This window comes from Diceros bicornis, chromosome 23 (genome assembly GCF_020826845.1).
Source record: "Diceros bicornis minor isolate mBicDic1 chromosome 23, mDicBic1.mat.cur, whole genome shotgun sequence".
NCBI classification, from domain to species: Eukaryota; Metazoa; Chordata; class Mammalia; order Perissodactyla; family Rhinocerotidae; genus Diceros; species Diceros bicornis.
Window position 1 is genome coordinate 28,124,591 of NC_080762.1, and position 24,605 is coordinate 28,149,195.

The window sequence follows — 24,605 nt, forward strand, 5'->3', positions numbered from 1 at the left end:
CTACTTCTGTTTACTGGAAGGATGATTCTCCCTCAAGCATAAGAGCCCCGATTAACCAGTTGTGCTCCCTTTCACAAGGCTGTATTCCTTCTGCTGACTCATGGGGCACCAAGTTTAAAAAAAAATCAGGAGCAGTCAAGCCCATAAAATCAAGGAGTTAAAAAGAATATCTACAATGGAAGCGTGAGCTTCTCTCATAAAGTCTCACTACGTTCAGCTTTTAAGTGTTTATTATGACAGATGTGATGCGAGAGGGAGCCGGGCCATTTTCCATTTTATGAGGTGTGACAATTAGGAAGCGGACTGTGTGGTTACACAGTGGGTATCTCTTCACCCTTCATCCTACTCTGGGGGGTCCTCCAAAATGGAAACAAACAGAGTGATTTGTTGATAGTGCTGGGGCTTATTTCTATAACAAGCAGATTAAGAAAAAAGGGGACAGCAGCACAGATACTTTTTCTGTTACTATATAAAAGTATAGATATAAATATCTTGGATCAGTGTCAGCTTTACCTCCCACATTAAGTTCCTCGACTGTTTCTATCAGAGCTAAGAAATATTCATGAAAAACCTTTAATTTCTGAAAGTGCTCCAGGAATTGTGAAATAGCATCTACTTGAAAAAGGATGCTATTACTGACCCTTGTCTGATCCTCAAAACTCACCCTGCATCTGATGCATCCTTCTTGATAAATCCAAATCTGATCATCGGCACCAACATCCTCCATAACCTGTACTCTCAGGAGCTTCAGATCCTCTAAGTTTCCATTGGTTGACATGAATAACCCCGTTGCTTTGTTTCGAAGTCTGAAATAAATTCGTTTCTAGAAGACAAAAGCCCCAGCAGTAGTCATACACAAGTTGTACTATTAGAAGCACTGAAAGAGCATCAACAGCAGGGGCAGAATCCAAGGTGGGGTGGATCAGGGATAATTACTACACCAAGAGTCTCAGAGGCTTTAGGATTTTTTCAATAGAAGAGTTGGACAAAATTTCAAAGAAGTGCCCGGGGCAGGGAGCTGCCTCTGGACAACCCAGGACTTGGGACGTGCCATGTTTTGATGTCGAGTGTGACAGCATTTCTGAAAGCAGTCACAACCTCTTAGCACCAGAAACAGAGTCCCAAGTCAGAAACTGGGGGGGTGAGGGGGGGAGCAGAAGAGGCCAGTTTCAAACTTATAATTGCAACTAGAAATTGAATTACCTTTACAAAAAAAAAGAAAATTTCAGAAAACAGTCTGTTCAAAGCATGGAGAGCAAAAATACCTGAGGGAAAGGTCGTAGAGAACCTATTTGGTGACAGCCACTGAATTCATACCAATTAGGTACTTCTGCTGGTGACAGGAGGAACTGCCGCCCCCGGTAATTGCCGTATTCGTAAGTAACCCATCTGGAAAAAACGCAGGTAGCCACAGTAAGTGGCGATAGCTATTTGACAATGGGCCCCAGTTATATTTATTTTTAGAATACTTCCAATTTTCAGACTGAGCTTTATATTTTAAATATACATTGGAGAAACTACCTTATTTTCTCAAACACTTAAAGCATCCATTTCATGACAAATAGCAAAATCTTGGCACATGAGTATTTGTGCCAAAAATATCCATTCTTGAAGAGAAATAGGTCACTTTTTCCTCCAGTAAGGCCAAGAAAGAGAGAGAGTCTTTTGGCAGGACAGCCCAGTACTTCCTGTGAGCTTTTCATAAAACATTTTCAGTTGTAATAATGGATCTTTTATTTAAATAGTTAATATTTGTAAAGTTCTTAGTGTGTGGCACATGGTAAGTGCTATTATATAAGGGGAAATTAAATAAAAGTAAATAACTCAATAAATTTTTGTTTAAAAGAAGAGTAATCTTCCTCAATCCAGAAAACTGCTGAAGATAACTTAGGTCCTTTCCACCCAGAGATGTTGGCACCCACACCTGAGGAGGTATGGCTTCCAGCAGACTAGTATGAAGGCAACCCCACAACGCTCCTCTCTGGTTGATGTGTTACATCAAGGAAGAACGTTCTCTAATCCTGGAACTCCAGAATGTTATCATCTTAGCCATTTTATCATAAAAACAAAATATTAATTAAAACCTGTTGAAAAAAAATCACCCGTAATTCTACCACTCTAATATTCCATAATTGTTTTTTAAATAGCTCTAGTCCCCTCCAACATTTGATGCATACAGATAGACTATGCCTATTGTTTTTGTGAGTGAAAGGAGAATACTTTCTTAAAAACATATTTTTTACATTGATAATCCTTACTCACTTTTACATCTTAATTTCAAAATTATTCAAAGTTGAGAAAACTCTTCTCATGTTGAACTTTAATCATTTTGCACAGCATCTGCTAGTCACTCCTAGCTAACCCTTACTCCAGAATGAAAGGAGTTGGTCTTTCAAAGGGATAAGAAAAATCAGCTCTCTCTTACTTACCAAAAATGAGTGTCACTCTGAGCGCTGGTGTGCAAAGCATTCCCCTAGGAACTGTGAGAAGTGTTCAAGTCCTTACCTTAAGCAGTAAACTAAAAATCTGGATGAAAGATGCCTCACACATGGCTTTTCCCAATGGGAAAAGTGTACTATGAAGGTGCATAATTATTAACCCTTATGGAAAATAAACCCTTATGTCAGTTTGTTTAAGGTATGGTAGGAGAGAAAGAAATATGATCAAACTCAGTTATTGAATAAACAAGTAGTAACTCACTCACATGCCACCGATCACCTGCACAGAGCGGATCTTCGGGTTGAATCCCAGGGATCGGAGATTAACTGTTTCTGCATTAAGTTCAATCTTTTTCCCTTTGAAGTCTTCTCTTTCGAAAAGAATAATTGTTGGTTCAGAAAATTCCTGTTTAGGAGCAAAAACAATGTTCTGTTATTCATCTTTGTTAATAATTTGAACCTTATGTGGAAGTCATCTTGTTACAAGGACAAAACACTAGATCCGGCCAGACTGAACCTGTTCATAAACTCCCTTTCCCAGGAAGTCTGGGTGTTTATATTCTCCAAAGCTAAAGAGAGGAAGAACGGAGCAGCAGGAAGTTTTTCCATTACATAGAAAGGCAGGTAAATGTAAATAGTGTTATAAAGCAGGGGAAAAAATATCCCAGCCACAAAGGAATAGTCTTATATGCCTGGAATATGAACACTTCTAATGGAATTTATTTTCAACTTTGCCATTTTCTATTGGGATAAGGAGGGGCTAGAAAGCCAGGGACATAAATGGCGAGGGTCAGAGGGCTGGGGCAGTCTTGGGTGTCTAGTGGTCCAGTGGTAATTGCCTAATCAAGGAACCCTCCCCTTGTATGCATTTTCAAATGTCTTTTGTTGTTGTTGTTTTAACTGTCAATAAGATAATGATTCTGTGTACTCATTCTCCCAAACTTTCCTGTAGGAATTGGTAGGAGGAGAGAAAAAAAACAGGATGGAAGCCCCATGTTCAAAGTGTCATTCATTTTAAAGAGGACGATAGCACAAAAGTCCACTAATTTTCAGAAAAATGAAAAGTTGGCAGCTTATGTTTTTAAATTACAGACACTTGTGACCCTAGACTAAGCTCTAATGATGATAACCCTAAGATCATACATGATACATCAAAAATTCCCTTCCTGCTTAAAGTTTTGTGGCACGGGTGCGGCACTTTACTGCTTCACTTAGGTGGATGTGCCCTGATGTGCAGACAGATTTTGTCAGCTAGGAAACAGAGCAGCTGAGTGTGTAGAGGTGGCTTGGGTGGTGCAGGGATTAGGTTCTATAAAACAAGAAGGAAAGAAGACAAACATTGTAGTAGGGTTACAACTCTGCACTTTCACTGCACTTTTCTCTGAGATGGCATGCCAAAAATGTTCCAAACGCTCAAATTTAGTGCCAACCAACAATTTTGAAGTATTAAATCGCAATTAAGATGTATGTTCTTAATATGGGTAAAATGTCCATTTCTCAAAACTTAAAAGGGGGCCGGCCTGGTGGCACAAGTGGTTGAGTGCCTGCGCTCCGCTGTGGCGACCCAGGGTTCGCCGGTTCGGATCCTGGGTGCGCACTGACGCACCGCTTGTCAGGCCGTGGTGTGGCGGCGTCCCATATAAAGTGGAGGAAGATGGGCACGGATGTTAGCCCAGGGCCAGTCTTCCTCAGCAAAAAGAGGAGGATTGGCAGATAGCTCAGGGCCGATCTTCCTCACACACACAAAAAAAAACTTAAAAGGACATCATCTGTAAGTGTCAGAAGTGATGTGAGCACATATGTATGCCAAGTTCTGGTTGAAGGAAGGCATTTAAAAACTATCTGAAGTGTTTTGGTTTTTCATTTTTTTTTTGTTTTTCAAATAGATAGTTGTAGGTAGCTTTTAGAAGTCCAGGCAGGTTAAATATCCAACTCTTAGATATTTCATTACTTGTAAGCTAATGAGTCGTACCATGTCATCCCACGTTTCACTGCTGCTATTTTCACATCTCAAGAATGGTCAACCTTTTAGTTATTTGGACAGACAGGAAGGGATGAGAAAAAGCCAACTCACATATGCTCTTTCCACAAAGGTAGAAAGAAAACTAAGTTTTCTAACCAAACTAAGAAAACTAAAATCACCAATTACATTTGTTTAAAGCTTTTTAGGAGAGATCAGCTACCAAAAACTAACAGAAATTTCTAAAACTACAGACCCACCCAGACTGGAACATCTGAACATTATCTTGCAGTTTTGTTCTATTGAATATTGCTTTGACTACATCAAAATTAAAGATTTCTCTTCAAAAAGGGCATTCTAATCTGTATTAGCACATACATGATAAACTGGGAGAAGTCATTTGATTGCAGGTCTCTAAAACAACAGAGTAAAAGATTTAAAAACTATAAGGAATTTCTGCAAATCAATAACAACAACAAAAGATACAGGAAACTAAATAAAGAGCTGGGCAAAGGATATCAATAGGCAGTTCCCTGACAGAAAATCCAAATGACTCATAAGTATTGAGATACCAACCTTGCTAATAGTGAAACACAAATTAACACAACAGTGAGAATCCTTCCTACCCAATTCCTTCAAATTGACGAATGTTAGAAAGTCAGAGAGTACTCAGTAATGGCAATGAGGTGGAAAACAGGAACCCACATGCACCGCCAGCAAGGGTCTAAAGTGGTGGGATTGGGCAGTACTTAGTGAAATTGCATGATCATGCACATGAAATCCAGCAAATCCACTCTTTAATAGATATCCCCAAGAGACTCCCACATAGGTCCATAGGGATACACATATGAGGATTAAATAAGTAAAATATGGTGATGGGATACCTGTACCAGTTAGAATCAATAAACTAGATGTACATACAGCATAATGGACAGCTCTTAAACATTTTTAATGCAAGTATTGAGTCATGTTTATAACACAATGAGAACTATAGCATAATACTGTATATAAATTAAAAGCCTAGGGGCCGGGCCCGGTGGTGTAGTGGCTAAGTTCGTGCACTCCACTTCGGCGGCCCATGGTTCACGGGTTCGGATCTCAGGCGCAGACCTACACACCACTCATCAAGCCATGCTGTGGCGGCATCCCACATCCAAAAAATAGAGACACAGGTGTTAGCTCAGGGACCATCTTCCTCAAGCAAAAAGAGGAAGACTGACAACAGATGTTAGCTCAGGGCCAATCTTCCTCACACACAAAGAAGTGGCCTTTAAATTAAAAGCCTATATTAGCAGTTAAGTGCACGCGCTCTGCTACTGGCGGCCCGGGTTCAGATCCTGGGCGTGCACGGACGCACCGCTTCTCTGGCCATGCTGAGGCCGCGTCCCACATACAGCAACTAGAAGGCTGTGCAACTATGACATACACCTATCTACTGGGCCTTTGGGGGAAAAAAAAAAAAAAAGGAGGAGGATTGGCAATAGATGTTAGCTCAGAGCCGGCCTTCCTTAGCAAAAAGAGGAGGATTAACATGGATGTTAGCTCAGGGCTTATCTTCCTCACAAAAAAATAAATTAATTAATTAATTAAAAGCCTATATACAGATTTTTTTTAAAAACACACGTTTTATAAGAATATCCAATCTGTATCCCATACACATTAGAATGGGTACCTGTAAAGGGGAGAGGAATGGTAATGGGGAACAGGTATGAAATGGAAAAGAACAAGACAGGAGAGGGACCCTGAACGAACCCACGATCGTATGCCATGGTTGACTCAACAGTCTGCACCTGAGGTCTGAGAAAACAGCAAACAGACAGTTTATATGTTAAAGATCTAAAAAGAGACCAAAAAGTTACAGGATGGAAAGTTCTACTGCAACTGTTTTTTCTGCCTCTGACTTTTAAGCCCTGAGTAAGTCTACCTGCTGGTCTCCTTGCTCTGCCCATCAGCCATGTGAACCCTACATCTCTGCAACGCCACATTCATGCTGACATACTTACAACATCTATAAAACGAAGAGACTTGAAAGTTGCTCCAGGCAGGCATCCCATTGCAGAGAGACAAGGATAGTGGCCTTCTTCCAACACGTACTGATTACCAGAGAAGTTTTCTCCATCATATGCAACCCAGCTACAGGAGGAAAAACCACACACACGTACGGTATGTAATTTGAGTATTCCTATTCAAGAAGTCTGGTTTTTAGAGGTAGCCTGCTATAAAATAATCACCATGCTGTGGTGAACAGTGTTCTTTCTTCAAAAATATCTGGACATATTTACTGCATTCCATCTTGTGGCAAATTAATACTCATAATAAGTCAGTTGTTAACTTTGCATTTGAGAAATAAAACTTCTTCCTCCATGAAGTTATTCATGTTTTTACCTCTCCACCTCCCAGCATTCCTGGCTCCTCTTACAGGTGCCACCATTCTCCCGGCCAGTGTCGTTCTGTCAAGCCCTCTCTGAATAGTCCCTCAGCCTTCACAGCTAGTCAGTGACCCGGGTCTACTGATTTCTTCCTAAAATTCCACTGACACTCCTTTGTCCTCATTTCCAACACCTCTGCACTGGGCCAGGAGTCAAAATACCAAAGTGACTCAGACAGGTCATTCAGCCTTCTGGGCCTCAGCGATATTGATAAAATGGTGATTTACCATGCTTCCCTAGAAGAGTTAGGATTTTTGTTGGTTTTGTTTTTTAAATCTAACAAATGCTTAGTGAGGACTAATTGTGTGTCAGATACTTTTCTGTTGCTGGGATAGGACAGAGGACAAAACAAAGTCCCTGCTATCTTGAAGTTTACACTTCAGTGAGCTGAGACAGACAACAAACGAACAACAGTAAAAGTACATGTCTAGTAGGACTAAATGAAGCCGGGGAGGGGATAAAGAGGAACTGGGACAGAGGCGGGGGTGTGTGCTAATAAACTGTGAAGTTTTACTGTAGATCTATGCATTTGAATGCAAAGCCAGTGCTCTTTCCACTTTGCAATGCTAAGTGATAGTATGGTGCTGTTTAGACCACAAAGAACTATATGATTAGAGGTACTACAGTCATGCACCTCATGACAACGTCTCGGTCAACGACGGGCCGCATATACGATGGTGGTCCCATAAGATTAGTACCATACAGCTTCGGTGTGTTGTAGGCTATATCATCTAGGTTTGTGTAAGTACACTTTATGATGTTCGCACACTGGTGAAACTGCCTGACACATTTCTCAGAACGTATCCCCGTCCTTAAATGACACGTGATTGTATTACTGTTATTAGTATTAGACTCGATTCCTCATCACTCCTTGCACAGGTTGCTCTAAGGCTTCCCTGACTGAGTTTCCGTGACCTTGGGCTCGCCCATCTCCAAAGCTTTTGTAAAACTACTCTTTCCAGCCTGGCACTTGATGCTCACTGCCTTTCCCGTCTTGTGTCTCCAAGGGCATCCATCTAAACTCATATGCTCAGGGGGAGCCTTTATGACCTGATCCTACCCTCCCTGTTCAACTTGCTTGCGCTCTCCCAGTACAAAGACCTCCCAGCTAGAGAGGGTGGTGTGCTCCCTGACCAGCATACACACCAACTCCACTCCAGCCCTGCACCTGCCTCTAATGCAGAATGCCCATCCTACTCCCATCTACCTGTAAAAAATCTGCCTTGGGAGGTGCCGTAGGGATTAGCTAGCATCCCTTTACAGATGATGGGACAAGCCTAGATGGTAGAGAACCTGGGCTGAATCCCGCTGCACCATGAGATGGTGATCTTCAACTTCTCCAGCCCACACTGATCTCCACATCCTCTGACATCCAGCACTCAGAGGCGGCAGAGTACACTTGAGTACTAACATGGTCTTGTATTATTTGGTGGTTTCATAGAGTGCTGAGCACCTAGCTGTATTACTAAACACTTGCTGATATGTGAATTCTCTTTTCCCCCAGTGATTGGCCTCTGCCAGTCTACTGTTTTGCTTACCTGCCTCCTAAAACTCTGCAAGACTTGGTAGAAAATGAATCATCAATTTGACTTGTTGTCTCTTCAAAACTTTGACTGTGACCTTGAAACTGTGGTTCCGAAAACAAGTGAATCTTTGCAAAAGTAGACAGAAATACATAAAATTATTTTCCTAAACATGTTAAGTTATTCAGCCTCTGACGTGATGTCCCAAACGTGACCTGTTAACTCCTCTAACAGTAAATTGGTGTGAATTTCATAAATCCTTTAATTTTCTACTTCTACATTAATGCTCAATTAGAAATACTTTGGCTGCCCCACTCATCATTGTTTAATTTAATCAGAGACATCAAAGGAAAATCCGACAACAGAGGCAGCTTTCTATAGAACATCCTGTCCTAACAAGCTGTGAGGCATTTTAAAGCTTTATTGTGGCCAAAAGTAATTGTTCATCAGTTCTAATATTTACAAGAAACTAGATTTTGGAATCATGTAGTATAGTGTTCCTCCCTCTCAATGGAAGATACTTGCTGACTTATTAGAATCTGTGTATGCCAATAAAGGAGGCTACAGCCGTGTTTGTGCCTGTATAATTACGGCTGTCTGAACATTTCCATTAAAAAGCCTAAATAACAAATGTAAGACTTCAGGCGATGGAGACAGTCGGCATTCAAAGACTTGAGTGAGAGAACACATGAAAGAGATCATATGAAATGCTTGTCTAATGCAGACAGAGCAAATATGAAAATTCATTTTACTGTTTATCACAATAATTATATGTATTGTTTGAAATATTAATCTTAGTATATTAATGTAATGTAAACTCTCATTCAATGTAATAATATAAATTCAACTTTACATAACAAGAACACTTTATAAGAAATATTAGAAATGGGTCAATGCTATCAATTAAGCATTAAAGTAAACTTAAGTCTACTTTAAAGATGCAGTTATGCTTTTAGACATAAAAATGGGTAAAACTAACAAAATGTCCCAAATATATGACAGTTTATGCATAAGTTCAGCTTTTCAATGGAAGGCTCCTAATTATGAAAAATAGAATGTTTTTTAAGTTACCTGATTTCGTCTCCTTGGGCCAGTGAAAGAATCCTAAAAATTTTTAAAGGGAAGAGAGAAGGAAATGAGTAGAGCAGACATCTTGAAATTTTTTTCTTCTGGATCATTAGCAATTACTGTTAAAAATAATCTCAGGATAGTCTCTATCATATTTAAGTATTACCTGAACCAGCAGCAAAAATTAAGGAAATTCAGAATTGACTTAAATATTCTCATACAAAAATATAACTACTTACCAAACATATGGGTTGAACAGAGGAGATCTTGCAATTTTTGCCTCCCCAGTCCTCAAAACTGGTATAAAAGCCTTTATCTAGTATATACTGTTCTCCTGTGAAGTCAGGATTTTCATAGGCTATCCATCTAAAGAAACGGAGACACGGACTTGTTACATGTAGTTCATAGTTTACATATACAATAAAACTATCGTACACATTTGGGAAAATATGTATCATATAGAAACTTTCATTTGTTTTACTAATCAATAGTCTTAATAATTTTCCTGATTCTCCATTAATCTTTTAGGAGCAGATTTGTCTATATAACAAATCAAAGTGGCAAGTGAAAGAGTATATTTACAGGAACCTTTTGGTGTTCTTGCTTATCAAATCTTATTCCCTGAGAAAGCTGTAATAAGGCTATTTCTCTGTATTTCTAATTCTATTCTAAGGAAACAATTTGGACTTTCAAGAAGTACCTGTAAAAGTTCTTTAATAAGTGAGTAAGAATTCTTTTTGTTATCAACATTAAAATATTTTTCCAGAAAGTTAAAACAAGAAGCTATATCTCGATTACACAACAAACCACACTGCAAAAAAAAGTTGACAGAAAAAAATGCTAAAAAAAAAACAGCTAAGTTACTAAAATTTTATTTCAATCAAGATTTCCAACATGACACAAACTATGTAATAAGCGAAATTGAACAAACTCTCAGAAATACTAAAAACAAATCTCTTTTGGAATATTTTCATTTGTTATCTTTTAAGTGATCCACGCTCAGAGGAAGATCAGCAAAGCCAACTTATTGATGCTATCTCCTATCCAAAGATGAAGTCTTTGAAGGGAAAAAAATTTTCAATTTTGTTACATTCAAGAGCTACTCAGTCTCCTCCTCACTTAATTCATTGCCATACGGATCCTCTCAGAGGTTAAAGGAATAATCCCTATATGCCTGTATATATACTCAGAACTTTCCAAAATGCTTTCACATCTATTATCACATTTAATCTTCTAGGGAGGTACTGGGTTTCACATTTTACAGAAGGGAAAACCTAAAGACACAGAAAAGTTAATTCACTTATTCATTCAACAAACATTGATTGGCCATTTACTTTGTGCCAGAAACTAGACTGGCACTAGGAATGCAAGATAAAAAGACAAAATCCTTGCCCTGAACAGTTCATAGATGGGTAAGAAGCATCACATGGAATTACCTGTTGGTGTTTGTTCTGAATGGGAAGTGACTTGTCTGAGGGTGACACAATCAGTTAATGGCCAGGGATCACTGAACCCAGGACTGAGTCTCCAGAGGCTCATGAGCATCTCTTACTTCGTGACCTGAACTGCCACCTGCCTTAAAGTTCCTTTTCATTTTCTTTTCCACTAAGCTATACCTAAAACAGTCCCCACACGCTTCATAATTAGAACAGATTACGATTTTGCTGTCTAACGGGCCTGACTTAAAAACTCAAGTACAGTCATTACTAGGAAATGAACAGCCATCAAGGAGAAAAAGAACACCGCAAAAGTCTCAAGGTAAGTAGCCTATGACAGCTAACGTCGGAACACTCATCTCTGGCCATCTGAACGCAGAAATCGCTATAAGCACCAGTCACGGTCTATTTCAGAAAATCCTGCACTCCCCCTTCAGAACCTCATAGGCAAATTTTAAAAAGCTATTCTTTAACATTGTGAGATGAGGAATTAGGAGACCTGATTCTAGCGTTGGTCATGACATAAGATAACTTTGAAGAAGTCACTTAACCTTTGTGAAAGTTTGCATTTTCATTTATGAGTCAGGGGGTTGGCCAAGGTCACAGCTCAGACACGAGGTGAGGTTATACAGCCTATGGGGCCTGTGTGTGCGGCCTCTGCTCACAGCCCTCGGCTTATCACATGTTAGGAAGGGAAGCAACAACAAAGCAGGAGCATGGAACACGACTGTGTGGGGAGGAGCATCTGCAGAGCGAGAAAGTCTGCTTCACAAAAACCAGGACTTAAAAAAAACCCTAAAAATTAAAAAAGGTAAGCCACATCACAAAAAAGTATTCCTGGCAAGGTTCGAGGTCTGTAACAAGTTAGAGGAGAGCAGAGGGTTAAAAGGCCTTTTTGATGGATTGTTGGACATCAAGGTTGGGAAGGAAACACCCAGCACCCAGGCAGGCTTTCTAGTTCACAGAAGTGGAAGCAGGAAAACCATCTATTAAGATGTTACTTGAATTGACAGAAGTATTGTTTTCCTTCCAAGATGCAGCCTCAGGTGACTCACCCGTGAATATGGGGGTAACAAACCCAAGCACTCAGACCTGAGATTCTCTGGTAGACCTATGATCAAGAGTCGACTTATAGCTCATACTTGAGACTCTTATGAAGAAAATTCCTTACTGTCCTTGTTTAAACGTATTCTGTACGCATGAATCAACACTTCTTTGTAAGATTTGGGCGGTGGGAGGCAAGAATGAGTACTAGCAGGTCCCAGCCTGGGGCGGTCTCTGCTCAGAAGCTAAGGGCAGCAGGGCAAACCGGCCCTTCTGTGGAGGGGAGAGGAAAAGGAACTTAAAACAACAGCACTTGTATTTTTTTTTTTACTGGACTCTAAAAATATTTCCTTTTGCTGTTAGTTTTAAAAAATTAGCCCAGTTTCCACTATTTGACAAGAAGATAGCATAGAACTAGAACTGATTAGCAGAGTGTGTAAAGGCATTTCTTCTGATGTTCCAACAAGAAACAGAAGGCAGTTTCTAGAACCGAGATTGTTGGATTCATGAACATCCTTCCTGAAGGTGGTTCTCTGTTTCAGAGCTAATAATGAGTGTACCACCCAGGGAATTTATTACCCATGTGACAGTGGCACATCTCTACTTCCTATCCTGCAAGGCCCAACTCCAATGCTACCTCCTCCAAAGTCGTCCCTGTGTCCAAACTGGAAATTAATCTCTCTCTTTTGTAGCAATGATTATGTTTTATATAAACACGGTAACTTCTTTGAGGATATAATATAATGCTTTGCACATAACAGACCTCAATAAATATTTGTCAAATGATCAACTGAATAAAAAATGAGGAAGCAGCTGGCCCTGGTAAACACAGAGGCCCTTCACAACCACAGGATTTGAAAGGAAGTGGTGTGTGTGTGTGTGTGTGTGTGTGTGTGTGTGTGTACACCTCCCTTCACCTCTCCCCCAACACCAAAACTCAACTGCTACAACCAGAAGAAAGCCTAAGTCAGGAACTGCACCTAGAAATGACTAAAAATAGAAACATATAAAAGCAACCTTGTATAAAGGAAACTGATTTCAAGTAAACAAGGGCTGGGTAAAAGAGAAAGACTGGCTCAGGGCACAATAATTCTACCAGTGCTAACACATAATCTACATGAATGCCCTCAGGGAATTCTATCCAACATCCTTTTGCTTCCTCTGGTAGGGTGCATGAATAGGCTCTGACTAATGGAACCAGCACACCTGGTGAGTATCAAAACGTACAAGTTTCCCCAGACTGAGTTGGTCACTGTATTTTCCTTCTAAATATTTAACTTTAAAGGCAATCTAAAATACTACACAGCCACAGCAACATTTCAGATGACTTCTGCCATACCATACCTCTTGCCTATGGCAAATTCTAAAATGTTAGGGTTCTAGAACGGGACCCAGTAGAAGGCATTTCCTGCTAAGAATGGAAGACCCAGAAGTCACTGAAGTCATTCTGCCAAGATGGCGCCACAAGCAACAATCTACACAGGAATTTAGTGAACATGACTAACAGTAAAAGCATTACATTGAAGACACATCTCAAATATCCACGGCTACTGTGGGAGGCCCCATGAAATATAATCGAGTTGAGGTTAGAATGATTCAAAAAGCCTATGACATAAAAACCTAACATTAAACACTTTCAACAGAACTAATGTCAAATGATTTCATATAACCATTTAAGAATATTCTCACTTATGACAAATTATAACTCACATCAGCCTAGGTCATAAGTATACCTGTATAGCTCCTTTTAATAGACATCTGGTTTTGCTCATCCAGTATCTGTACCCCCTTCTTCTGATGTTCCTGGCGAACTCTCACCCCAATCATATTTAAGTGGTTCTATGGGACTGACCCTACATCTCAGCTCCAGGGATGGGCACGTAACGTAGGCACAGCCGTCTCCTTGGCTACACTGATTGGTTCAGGCAGGTGCACATGAGCCAAGCCTACAGAATCAAAGTCAAACCTGGAACTTCTGTGGGAAAGAGAAGCTCCTTCCACTGGAAGCAGTGAGATGGGAGAACAAAAGCCAGAAGATGCTGCCATAGACCACCAGACGGAAAGGGCCTGCCTAAAGTGAAGCCAACGTAGAAAAAAGCCCAGTCAAGAGATAGAGTCCAAGTGCCGATGACAGTGCCTGAACCCCTATATCCAGCCATGACTGAAGCAAAATCTTCTCCAGGACTTTTCTGTTATGTAGGCCAATAAATTCCATTTTTATTACCTTCGCCACTTGAAGTTGGCTTGCAGTCACTTGCATCCCAAAGTCTTGACTGATCATCTTTCAATAAAAACTTACTTTAGATCAACCATTATGACCTCAATAAAATAATTGGAAAAAAATCTTACTTTAGCATTAATAAAGCATTCAATTGCTAACTCCAGGTACATTGAAACAATTATTTTTATGTCAAAATAACAGTGAAGAAATATAATGGAGCAGGTGTAGGACCATAGGAAAATCAAATGGGACTTTGTCCCAACTTGAGGTTTCTAATGTTAGATTGCTGTTATATTTTGATTCCCATCATAAGAAATTCATGAGGTCCTTCCATGCAGAATGACAAGGGAAGTGGATCTATAGATTTCTATCATGAAACCCAAAAGCCTATTCCAATGTTATATTACACATGGAAAAGAATTATGTAAGATTTTGAAAAGCAGTTATGAAAATATTGTGGCAATAGGTATTAAATGACTAATTTGCTGTTTAGTTGTTAATGTTTATTTATTGAGTGCCTGCTCTGTGTCAGAGATTCCATCAGCTTGACACAAACCGAGATAAACCCATGTCTAAAATCCCGATTGGTTATTTCACTTACACTCCACTCAGTACGTTAATAGACTGTGTCTTCGCTCCATAACCGGTCTCCTTTAAATCAGCAACAATTCCTAATACATCAATACTGGCACCTTTGGATCCAAAGTTTTTTTCACTGTACATTATCATGTGAGCATTTGAAAAATCCTATTGAGAAAAAAAAAATTCAAAATTCAAAGGCTGGCCATTTATTTTCCAGAAAAGACCAAGTATTAGCCATTAGCTTTTCTTTAACTTACACCTAATATAGGTCGTAAAGACTGCAGTTCTCCGTTGTAACCTCCCCAATCTTTCCAGTCCTTGTATTCTCCTTCTTCAAGCAAATACTGATGACCTGTAAATCCAGGCTTCTCATAAGCAACCCAACTACAACAGAAAGAACATGAAGGAGTAGGAATTTTCAGTGGTGTTAAAATGTTTCCAATGTATATATCAGTTTCATTGACAAATACAAACAGTTATAAAGCTAGACATGGACTCATGCATTACGACTACTTGAATTTTTCTCTAAAACTTAAGATACTAACAGAATGGCCCCAAGAAAACAACCTAAGAAACATACATCAATGTTCTGTAAAGGGGGGAGAGAGAGAGAGAGGAGAGAGAGAGAGTGTGTGTGTGTGAGTGTGTGAGTGTTACAAGAACTAACTCAAAAGAACTTCAGCAAATAAGACTGGATAAACTTTCTTCAAATAGTAACTAAAATATTATGTATTTTTGGCTATTTACAAGACCGTTTTCAGTATACACTTCTAAGGAAATATGTAAGATCTATAAAGGGCAAAATATGACAAGAATGGAAAGCAAACTATCTAACAGTTCAATAGTTTGGAGCATAATATTAATAAACAAGATCGTAGACTTGATCACCCTGGATGGACCAATGTATCAGCCTTGCTCAGCTGACTGACCCCAAACCAGCCCATGAAACTGCTGTGTGAAATCCAAGTCTCAATTGGCTGAGGAGAACATGCTTGAAATTCACTCTACCATACAATCTGGAATGTTGGTTTCGGGGAGTGGGGGGAAGGGCATATTTATTACTTTATTAAAGGGGAAAAAAAAAAAGAAATGCTTACAGGTTACTCCCGTCTACTTACATGCCTCTTAGAACTTTCATAGATCCCACTGAGGTCAGTGGCGAATGCTCATCTCCAGTCTTTTCTTCTGTTTCTCCTCCTTCCATGATAAAACTACACATTTCTGTTTCTAGTTCCATACATTTTCCTTCAAAGAAAGGCTTTTCATAAATAACTACCTATAACAGAAATGAGATATACCAGTAATTTATAAGAAGTTAAATATCTCAATAGCTAAACATTAAATCAGTCATTTAATAACACTAAGTCCTGGAACACAAAATTTTCTAATCATAGTCTAAAAATTTAACTAAATCACAGTATCTAATAATATAATTTTTAAAATCAGAATTTTTTTCCCGATGTGGTATAGCCCAAAGCCAAGGTTCAAAAGACAGTTTATAAATAATTGGTTTTGGTTCAATGTCTAGAACTGATACTTAGAATTTTGCTTGGGCCAAACTAAGGAAGCAGAGGATTCTAAGTTGCTTTAAAAATGCAAAAAACTGGATCAAACTGTGTCATAGAAGTGTGAAGTAGAAACAGCAGAAAGAACATTCTGGAGTACAGAGAACTTGTCTTGAAAAGAAAGTTTTTTCCTGGCTAACTGGCAAGCAGCAACTTGCAGTGCCCTGCAAGTGGTAAATACAGCCACAAATTATAAACTTAATACAACAATGAACCTTTTGAGCCATGGCTACACATACTGTTAGTGATAACTAGTGCTCTTAGCATCATCTTCCAGCCTGAAGGATGGCATGTGCAAGTTGGGACAATTTCCTTTGGCTGCAGTTATGTTTTATGGAGGGTGATATGTAAAATCACACAAGTATTATCTTCATGGAGATGGGAGTGGGAATAAAATTTTAAATATATATATATTTACCTTAGGATCTGTAGGGAATTCAACTTTACGGCCACCCTGAAAAGAAAAATAACATAGTAAGAAAAACGGTTTTTCATTGCTACGTTACCATTTTATATTACCCATGGCAGTTTGTGGTAAGCCACTGAACCTCACAGTGTGATTACATTCCCGTTTGTTTTCATTTACGTTGAGACACTTCTAAAATGACCAACGATGCAGATGAAGACATGAGGAAGACACTCAAGAGCAGAGTCTCACAGAGCCGGTCCCTAAGCATCTGCGTGTTAGGTACGTTTTTTTATTTTTTAACTCAGAAAATCTTTCATAGAAATGCATATTTCTCACTTCTCTTAAAAGGCAGGCCTAAGATCTGACCTCTCTGGACCCAGATTCTCACAGGCAGCAACCTTCACTTTCTGCACTTATTAACCTTTCACTAACACTACGGTGTAGGGCTTATCCACATTTCTCCATCTGTAGCATCTAGCAAGTTAGCCTTTCTATTATTTCTATCCTCCAGCTGGGATGTGGGCTCCCGCTGCCTGTCTCCACCATCCCTCAGTTCAACTCCCAGCCACCCTCACTGGTGTCTATTTGCTGCCTGGCCCCTGGAGGCATCTGATTTTATAAACCACGGCTTACAAAGCTGTTGGGTTCACGCAAGTTCTCAATATGATCTGGAGGACTCTTGAAATAATTAAACTGTCAGATAAAATTTAAAACATCCCGAAGGATGGGTCTATGGAGAGTTGTTATACTTTTATAATAATTTTTTTTAAATCCAGAAAAACTCACTAAAAATAAACCATAGAAAAGGTATTATATAGAAATGTTAAACAGGATTAAGAGTTAAAATCAGCAGAGGGAAAGTCAGAAGGGTATTTTTCACCAATATATATTTAACAGCTTAAAAAAAAGTGCAGCCAAAGATGCTCAAATGCACCAAATGAACTGTAATTATAAAGGCACGTGGCTGATTTTATCAACAAACCAGAGTTTATATAACCAAGTAAGTACCCTCTTCAAAAGTTTCCTTTTCAAATGCCGTGTACATCACGGTTATGTAAATTACCATTAAAAACTGCCTTCAAAACCTGGGGCAATTCTTTCACACATCTGCAAAACTAACAAAATTTTGTTCTCTGAAAGTGAATTTAATGTTAGAAGAAAGCCCAAAATCATCTGCATTAGGACCAGCAAATACGGAGGTAATTAAACCACAAGCTTTGGCAGGAGGCGTAAAATTAAGATAAAGAATTATCTTCCTGACTTTCTTATTTGTTTCAAACAGACTCTAGAAGACAGTTGCTAAGTGGAATTTCAAAAACATGTTTGTAACAAGAGCCTCATTCTTGCCACGGGTATTCAGTGAGCACCTCCTACCCACAGCACACACCGTGCTCAACACCAGGGCCAAGACACATGCAGCCTGGTGGGTCCTCCCAAGGCTTAGGGTCTAGCAGGAGAAACAAACAAAGAACAAGGCAAAATACAGAGGTAGGGTAGAGGAAGCACAGGTTCCTTTCTAAGGCAAAGCTTGGGAGGACAATACTCATGTGGACATCCAGCCCCAACGCCCCCAAAGCTGCCACCCAGCCTAGCCTCCTGTCACTACAACTGGGCTGGTCCTCGGGGTGCCTTGCCCTTCCCCAGCTCCGCCCTGGCTCATGAAGTGCATTCTCTGACATCTTCATCTAAAATAATCCTGCTTGGTTTTTAAGATCCAACTTGATGTATCATGAAGCTCTCCTAAGTATCCCCCTTCTCTGTCACATCACGGACAACTTGGACTTGATCTGTCCTTTATCCTATTTTTCCACAAAGGTTTAATTTCTTCACTTCTTAAACCCACCCTGGGCTGAAGCTTCGTGCACACTACCTATGGCTCAGCTGGGCTGAGAATGCCTTGAAGGCAAAGGGCGTGGCTTATCCAAATTTTTTCATCTGTAGCATCTAGCAAGTTATCCTTTCTATTATTTCCTTCTAGCAATAGATTCCATCTGCTACATATTTGTTTTTCAAAAGGCTGCTTTATTGCTTCAAAGTCACATCCTGTGACTTATCAAAGTCAAGCTGACAAAGAATCACTGACTCCAGGAAGACTTTGTTAGATTCCATTTTTACCATTTTCAGAGGCCGCATGGATCCAATGTACGCTGCTTCTGTGTCCCAGAAGGATAAGTCAGGGTATTCCCCAGGTTCCAGGATAAAAGGGACACCCTGAAATCCAGGTTCTTCATAAATCAGCCATCTAAATAAACAGCAAGGAAGGAAGAAACAGAGACACTTCATCATTGATTTTAGCGGTACACAGGACCCCACTGGTGAGAGAGGAAAAGAACGGGAGAGGATGTGGATCTGGACCACGTACCCTTACACTTAGGTATGAGAGCACTGTTAGACTCAAGGAGGACTAAGCCATTATATGCACCTCTTCTTGATCTTTTGCTTGTCTCCCCGGCTGGCTTTGTCCACTTATTTTAATTTATATTATGAATTGCATCAAAGCATCTTCATTGCTTCCAAGTAATAAAAGTAGTTACTCTGTTGCACTGCATGTATTTAGAGAGGCAATAGCTAGAAGATCTCAAGCTCTGTTTTAAAAGGTTACATTTCATATGCAACCAAAGAATAGGATGTTCCATCTAATCATTTGTCACAGTCTCAAAAATTAATAACAGCTAACAAATACCTAGAGCTTACAAGGAATGCCACCCAGAATTTCATCTAATCCTCACAACAAGGCGATGAGGAGAGAATACTATTGTCCCCATTTTACAGATGAGGTTAAGTAAATTGCCCAGAGCCACACACTATAAGCACCAAATGTAGGGCTGAACTAAACCGCCTCCAGAGCCAGGCTCCTAATCATTTTTTGACGGCAGTTTTTCTCATTCCAGAGAGTACACTGAACTTAATTTACTCTTCTCACAATGACTCAGCATCATCGTTGTGAGCATGACTTAACACACAGTGGTGTCCTCAGGGGCTTTAAAGGTCTGTAAAGCTGCTTGTTCTCAGGCCCCACAGCTTTTTGAGTTCTTGGATCTGATTTTTATGGCTTTTCAATACCGCACCCTTCTATCGGGTTTGTCAGCTGTCACTTCTGCTGCGGTCAGAGAACCAGCAGCCCCACCCTCCTGTAATGTGCTAGAAACCCGGAAACCAGAAAAATCATGCCTGTTAGAACTGTGTCTAAGGACTGTGCAAAGTCTTGTCAATTTCTTGGTTCCCGGGAGGGTTCTGGGAAGGTGAGGTTGCTAGAAAAGTGACTTTTATATAAGAGAGGTGTTAATATACCCCCTTCATAAACAAATATGGAATTCTTGGGGATCACTTATACTCTCCAATTCTTTATCAGTCTTGCTAAAATGTCCTAGCTGGGGTCCTCCGCCATGTTCCCCAGAACACTGTGCCAAGAAAAGCATGGCTGTAAATGAAATCTTTTACCAGCAAAATGGGTCTGATTCTCCCCCCTTTGCTTTTCTCTTGTTCCCAATTTTGGCCCAAGGGCACATTTTTGTTGATGGTTTTTGTTAAAGATTCCCCTGAATAAATCAGTAACTTCTTTAGACTCACTAATTATACAGGGATTTACAATCAAATTCCAACTGAAGACCTGTCTGCACACAAAAGAATGTTGAGAGGCTCTGTGTGGCATATGGATGGAGGATCAAAACTAATCTAGTGTTAGAAGTCAGGATAATAGTTACCGGGTTGGGGTGGGGGGGAATGACCAGGAGGAAGCACGAATGAGGGGGCTCCTGAGATACTAGTTATGTTCTATTTCTCAATCTGGGTGATGGTTACACTTTGACAATTCACTCAGCTTATACGCTTATGATTTATTGTGCACCTTTTGGTACAAATATTATGTATACTTCAATAAAAAATTATTTTAAGGAAAAAAAGAGGCTTATCTTTCAAATACCACAGCAATGCCTCTAAACCACAAGAAAACATAGGCTAAGACTAGCGTCCTTTAAACTTCCTTACATTTAAAGCATGACAGTTAGGGATGCTTTACATATTTTTTTGGAGCTCAAAGCTATCACAGGCATACCACAAACTGATTTCATGCCCGAACTAAATAATGGCAGATTGTCATTAAGCTAACAAGCCAAAGCCCTCAAAATCTGACTCCTCACAGGTGAACGGGCTGAATTTTTCATAAACACAATGGATGGCTCATAAACAAGTGACTCTAGGTTTTGAAATGATGCTTACCGAAGCACCCTTTCATTAAGTCTTTCCTTCTATAGTTTGAGTTCTGAGGGGATTTATTTATCTGATACTAAACATTTCACTTTCCTTGAAGCATGTGGTTTTGTCACATAACATTTAGAGAAGGAAGGTAATTTTGGGTAAAGAAGAATTTGTTAAAAAACTGAACCCATAAAGTGATACACTTGAAAAGACTACTGTTCTGAGTGCACCTCCTCAGAGAGTGGGTGCTAAGGGCGCTGGGTAACTCAGACATTCATGCATGTGGGTGGACTCTGGAATTGGAACACTCATATACAGAGCCTGATTCTTTTTTCCTAAATTCTATTCCAGCAAGATACATTATTCACGAGGCCATCAGGAGAGAGGGAAACTATCCTCAGGCAGTGTTATTTCAGTTTCTGAAAGTCCTCTTTTATTTTCCTATGGACTGAGGTAATGGGCTTTTGCCTATATTATGAATAATGAGCACGACCATAAAGTAGGAGCTTTTTAAAAAAAACAAACATAACAAATGTACACATACGCATGAATATTGCTGAAGTAATAACAATGGCCATCATACATTTATTAAAAACATTTGTGTAATTACTCTTATAGAAATACTCTGAATCAGGGCCGGCCCTGTGGCTTAGCGGTTAAGTGCGTGCACTCCGCTACTGGCGGCCTGGGTTCGGATCCCGGGCACGCACCAACGCACCGCTTGTCCGGCCATGCTGAGGCCGCATCCCACGTACAGGAACTAGAAGGATGTGCAACTATGACATACTACTATTTACTGGGGCTTTGGGGAAAAAAAAAGGAGGAGGATTGGCAATAGATGTTAGCTCAGAGCCGGTCTTCCTCAGCAAAAAGAGGAGGATTAGCATGGATGTTAGCTCAGAGCTGATCGTTCTCACAAAAAAAAAAAAAAAAGAGTGGACCAAAAAAAAAAAGAAATACTCTGAATCACACAAGGAAAATTGGTCTTTTCTTGTTCACTTGTTCTTAACCCTAAAACAGATTTCCAGCTGGATCCTAAGTCTTATTCTCCAGACATGGCTCCACGTGAATGTTGGCTATTTACAGAAACCAACTGGATGCTCAAAAGATTAACTATGAACGTGACGACTTTGAGGTTATTCAAAAGAGGGTGAGCTATGAATCTCAAAGGGGAAGATGTACCTTTACAATGGGGAGATGCTTTAACCAATCAAACTCCGTATCTTCATGGGAAGCTGGGTAGCACGTGCCACCTTGTGTGATGCAACATGAACATATGGTACTATCTATACCTACCTACCTATATAGCCTCCTTTCCAGAACCATTCAATCTGCATCTGATCGTACTTCTAGACCTAACCCCTAATATATAGAAAATGCAGGTGATAGAGGAACCGGTTAATGATGTCACAAGGAAACATTCAGACAAATCCAGAATGTGGCACATTCTCTAAGACAGCTGACTTAAATTTTTCAAAAAATCAGTGGCATGGGAAACAAAGATGGGGGTACTTTAGAAATTAAAAGAGACTAAAAGAGGCAGAACAACCAAATATATTTATATGAACCTTGACTGCATCCTGATCAGAAAAAAAAAATCCATAAAAGGCATTCCTGAGACAATTGGGAAAATTTGGTTATGGGCTATAGATTAGATATTATTATGCACATATTGTTATTTTCTTAGGTGTGATAATGACAGTTACACAAGAGAATGTCATTATAAAGAGATTCAGGCTGAAGTACATAGGAATGAAGGGTCACGTTATCTGCAACTGCTTTCAAGCGCTCAGAAAAAAAAGATAAAGCAAATATGGCAAAATGTTAATAATTATTGAGTCTAAGTGGAGGGCATATGGGTGTTATATGGGTGTTCACTGAACTAGTCTTTCTACTTTGTTGTCTGAAAACTTTCATAATAAAAAGTTAGGCTCTGATATGGTATATACCACAAAAAAATATACACAGTGAATATTATATAGCAATGAAAAAAGAATAAAATACAGATATGCTCATCAATAGCCAACCCTGGTGGTCTAGCGGTTAAGATTCAGCACTCTCACTGCCACGACTCGGGTTCATTTCCCAGTCAGGGAATCACAACACTCGTCTATCGGTTGTCATACTGTGGCGGCTGCGTGTTGCTATGATGCTGAAAGCTATGCCACTGGTAATTTAAATACCAGCAGGTCACCCACGGTGGACAGGTTTCAGCAGAGCTTCCAGACTAAGACAGACTAGGAAGAAGGACTTGGCCATAAAAACCCTGTGAAAGCAGTGGAGCACCAGAAGGTGAGAGGATGGCACAAAAAGACCAGGCAGGGTTCCACCCTGCTGTACACATAGTTGCTCGGAGTCAGAATTGACTCCACAGCACTAACAACAAATACTCACCAATATGGGTAATCTTAGAAATAATATAGAGAAAGAAGAGCAAGCCACAGAGAAATTTGATAACATTTTTAAAAGTTCAAAAGCAAGAATAGCTAAGATATTGCAAGGACAGACACTGTAGGGTTGAACTATAAAATAAGGGAATGAGAAAAACACAAAATTCCAGAGAGGTGTTATATGTGTGGAGGAGTCAGGGGGATGGGACCAGGGTGGGCTACCCAGGGTGCTGTGGCAGTGCTGGTAATGGCGAGGTCATAAGTTGGGTGGTGGGCACACAGGGGCTTGTTTTATTACTAGTCTTCTTAATTCATATATACACATATATTCTGTATATATCAAATATTTCATAATAAAACTGATGCAAGAATATTTGGCTATTCAAAAATATCCCTTGGGGCCGGCCCTGTGGCCTAATGGTTAAGTTCAGCGCGCTCCACTTTGGCAGCCCCGGGTTCAGTTCCTGGGCACGGAACTACACCACTTGTCGGCAGCCATGCTGTGGCAGTGACCCACATACAAAATAGAGGAAGACTGGCACAAGTGTTAGCTCAGGGTGAACCTTCCTCAGCAAAAAAAAAAAGAAAAAAAAAGTCCCTTGACTTCAGAACACCTGCATGCTAGTACCTGTTCTTCTAACAACTAATCCAACTTGAGCAAGTGACCAAGGCCTGTTTTTCTGGGTTAAATGACGGTGTTGGAACAGATGCTCTTTATGTTCCCTTTGAAGTTCTAAAATTCCTTGTTTTTGTTTATTAGAAATATACAAAAAAAAAGAAAAAAGATACACCCTCACCTCTGGGAGGATGCCGGCATTAGCTAGCTGCTTAAAACAAAGGTGTAAAAGCAAATTACACTCAACAGAATCTGAAAGGCAAATTTAGTTTGAAATTACTCATTTTCCCAAATAAGAATTTGACAAGTAATACCCTTATTTTGTGTTTGTGTAGAAGAGCCTAATCCAGAGTGAACAGGCCCTGGAATAAATCTCCTAATGGAATCTGAAATAGTCCCCCCACAGCAAAGACTTCTCTTACCCCAGTCCAGGAGCCTGGTGCACTAACAGAAGCAAAATGAGCTCAAGTATTTGTAATGAGCTGAATTCTCCCCACCCATCAAAACTCCCCGTGGAGATCTGCAAAAGTACTAAAGACCTCGTCCCAAAGCTGACCAACCAAGTTCAATGAGCCCCAACCTTGAACTGACATCCAAAGCAGCTTGCTTTTATCCTAACGGCAACAGAAATGTACAGCCAGGAAAAAAATATCCATCTGTCAGGCAAGCCCATTGTAAATTGTAAGCTATAGCATGTTTATAACTACCACCTATGAGACAAAGTTAA

General features: G+C 39.9%; 1 protein-coding gene across 2 annotated transcripts in view; it reads right to left on the reverse strand.

Moving 5' to 3' along the window:
• CRYBG1 (crystallin beta-gamma domain containing 1) overlaps positions 1 to 24,605 on the reverse strand; it is a 195,843-nt gene that overhangs the window by 6,905 nt on the left and 164,333 nt on the right. For both annotated transcript variants that reach the window (XM_058566531.1, XM_058566532.1), the window contains 12 exons: positions 18,791 to 18,917; positions 16,685 to 16,720; positions 15,820 to 15,977; positions 14,959 to 15,085; positions 14,721 to 14,866; positions 9,658 to 9,784; positions 9,422 to 9,454; positions 8,366 to 8,478; positions 6,402 to 6,531; positions 2,705 to 2,844; positions 1,266 to 1,389; positions 665 to 823 (listed from right to left, as the gene is read on the reverse strand). In XM_058566531.1, coding sequence (XP_058422514.1) covers positions 665 to 823; positions 1,266 to 1,389; positions 2,705 to 2,844; positions 6,402 to 6,531; positions 8,366 to 8,478; positions 9,422 to 9,454; positions 9,658 to 9,784; positions 14,721 to 14,866; positions 14,959 to 15,085; positions 15,820 to 15,977; positions 16,685 to 16,720; positions 18,791 to 18,917 — 1,420 coding nt within the window. The remainder of the gene's footprint in view (positions 1 to 664; positions 824 to 1,265; positions 1,390 to 2,704; positions 2,845 to 6,401; positions 6,532 to 8,365; positions 8,479 to 9,421; positions 9,455 to 9,657; positions 9,785 to 14,720; positions 14,867 to 14,958; positions 15,086 to 15,819; positions 15,978 to 16,684; positions 16,721 to 18,790; positions 18,918 to 24,605) is intronic.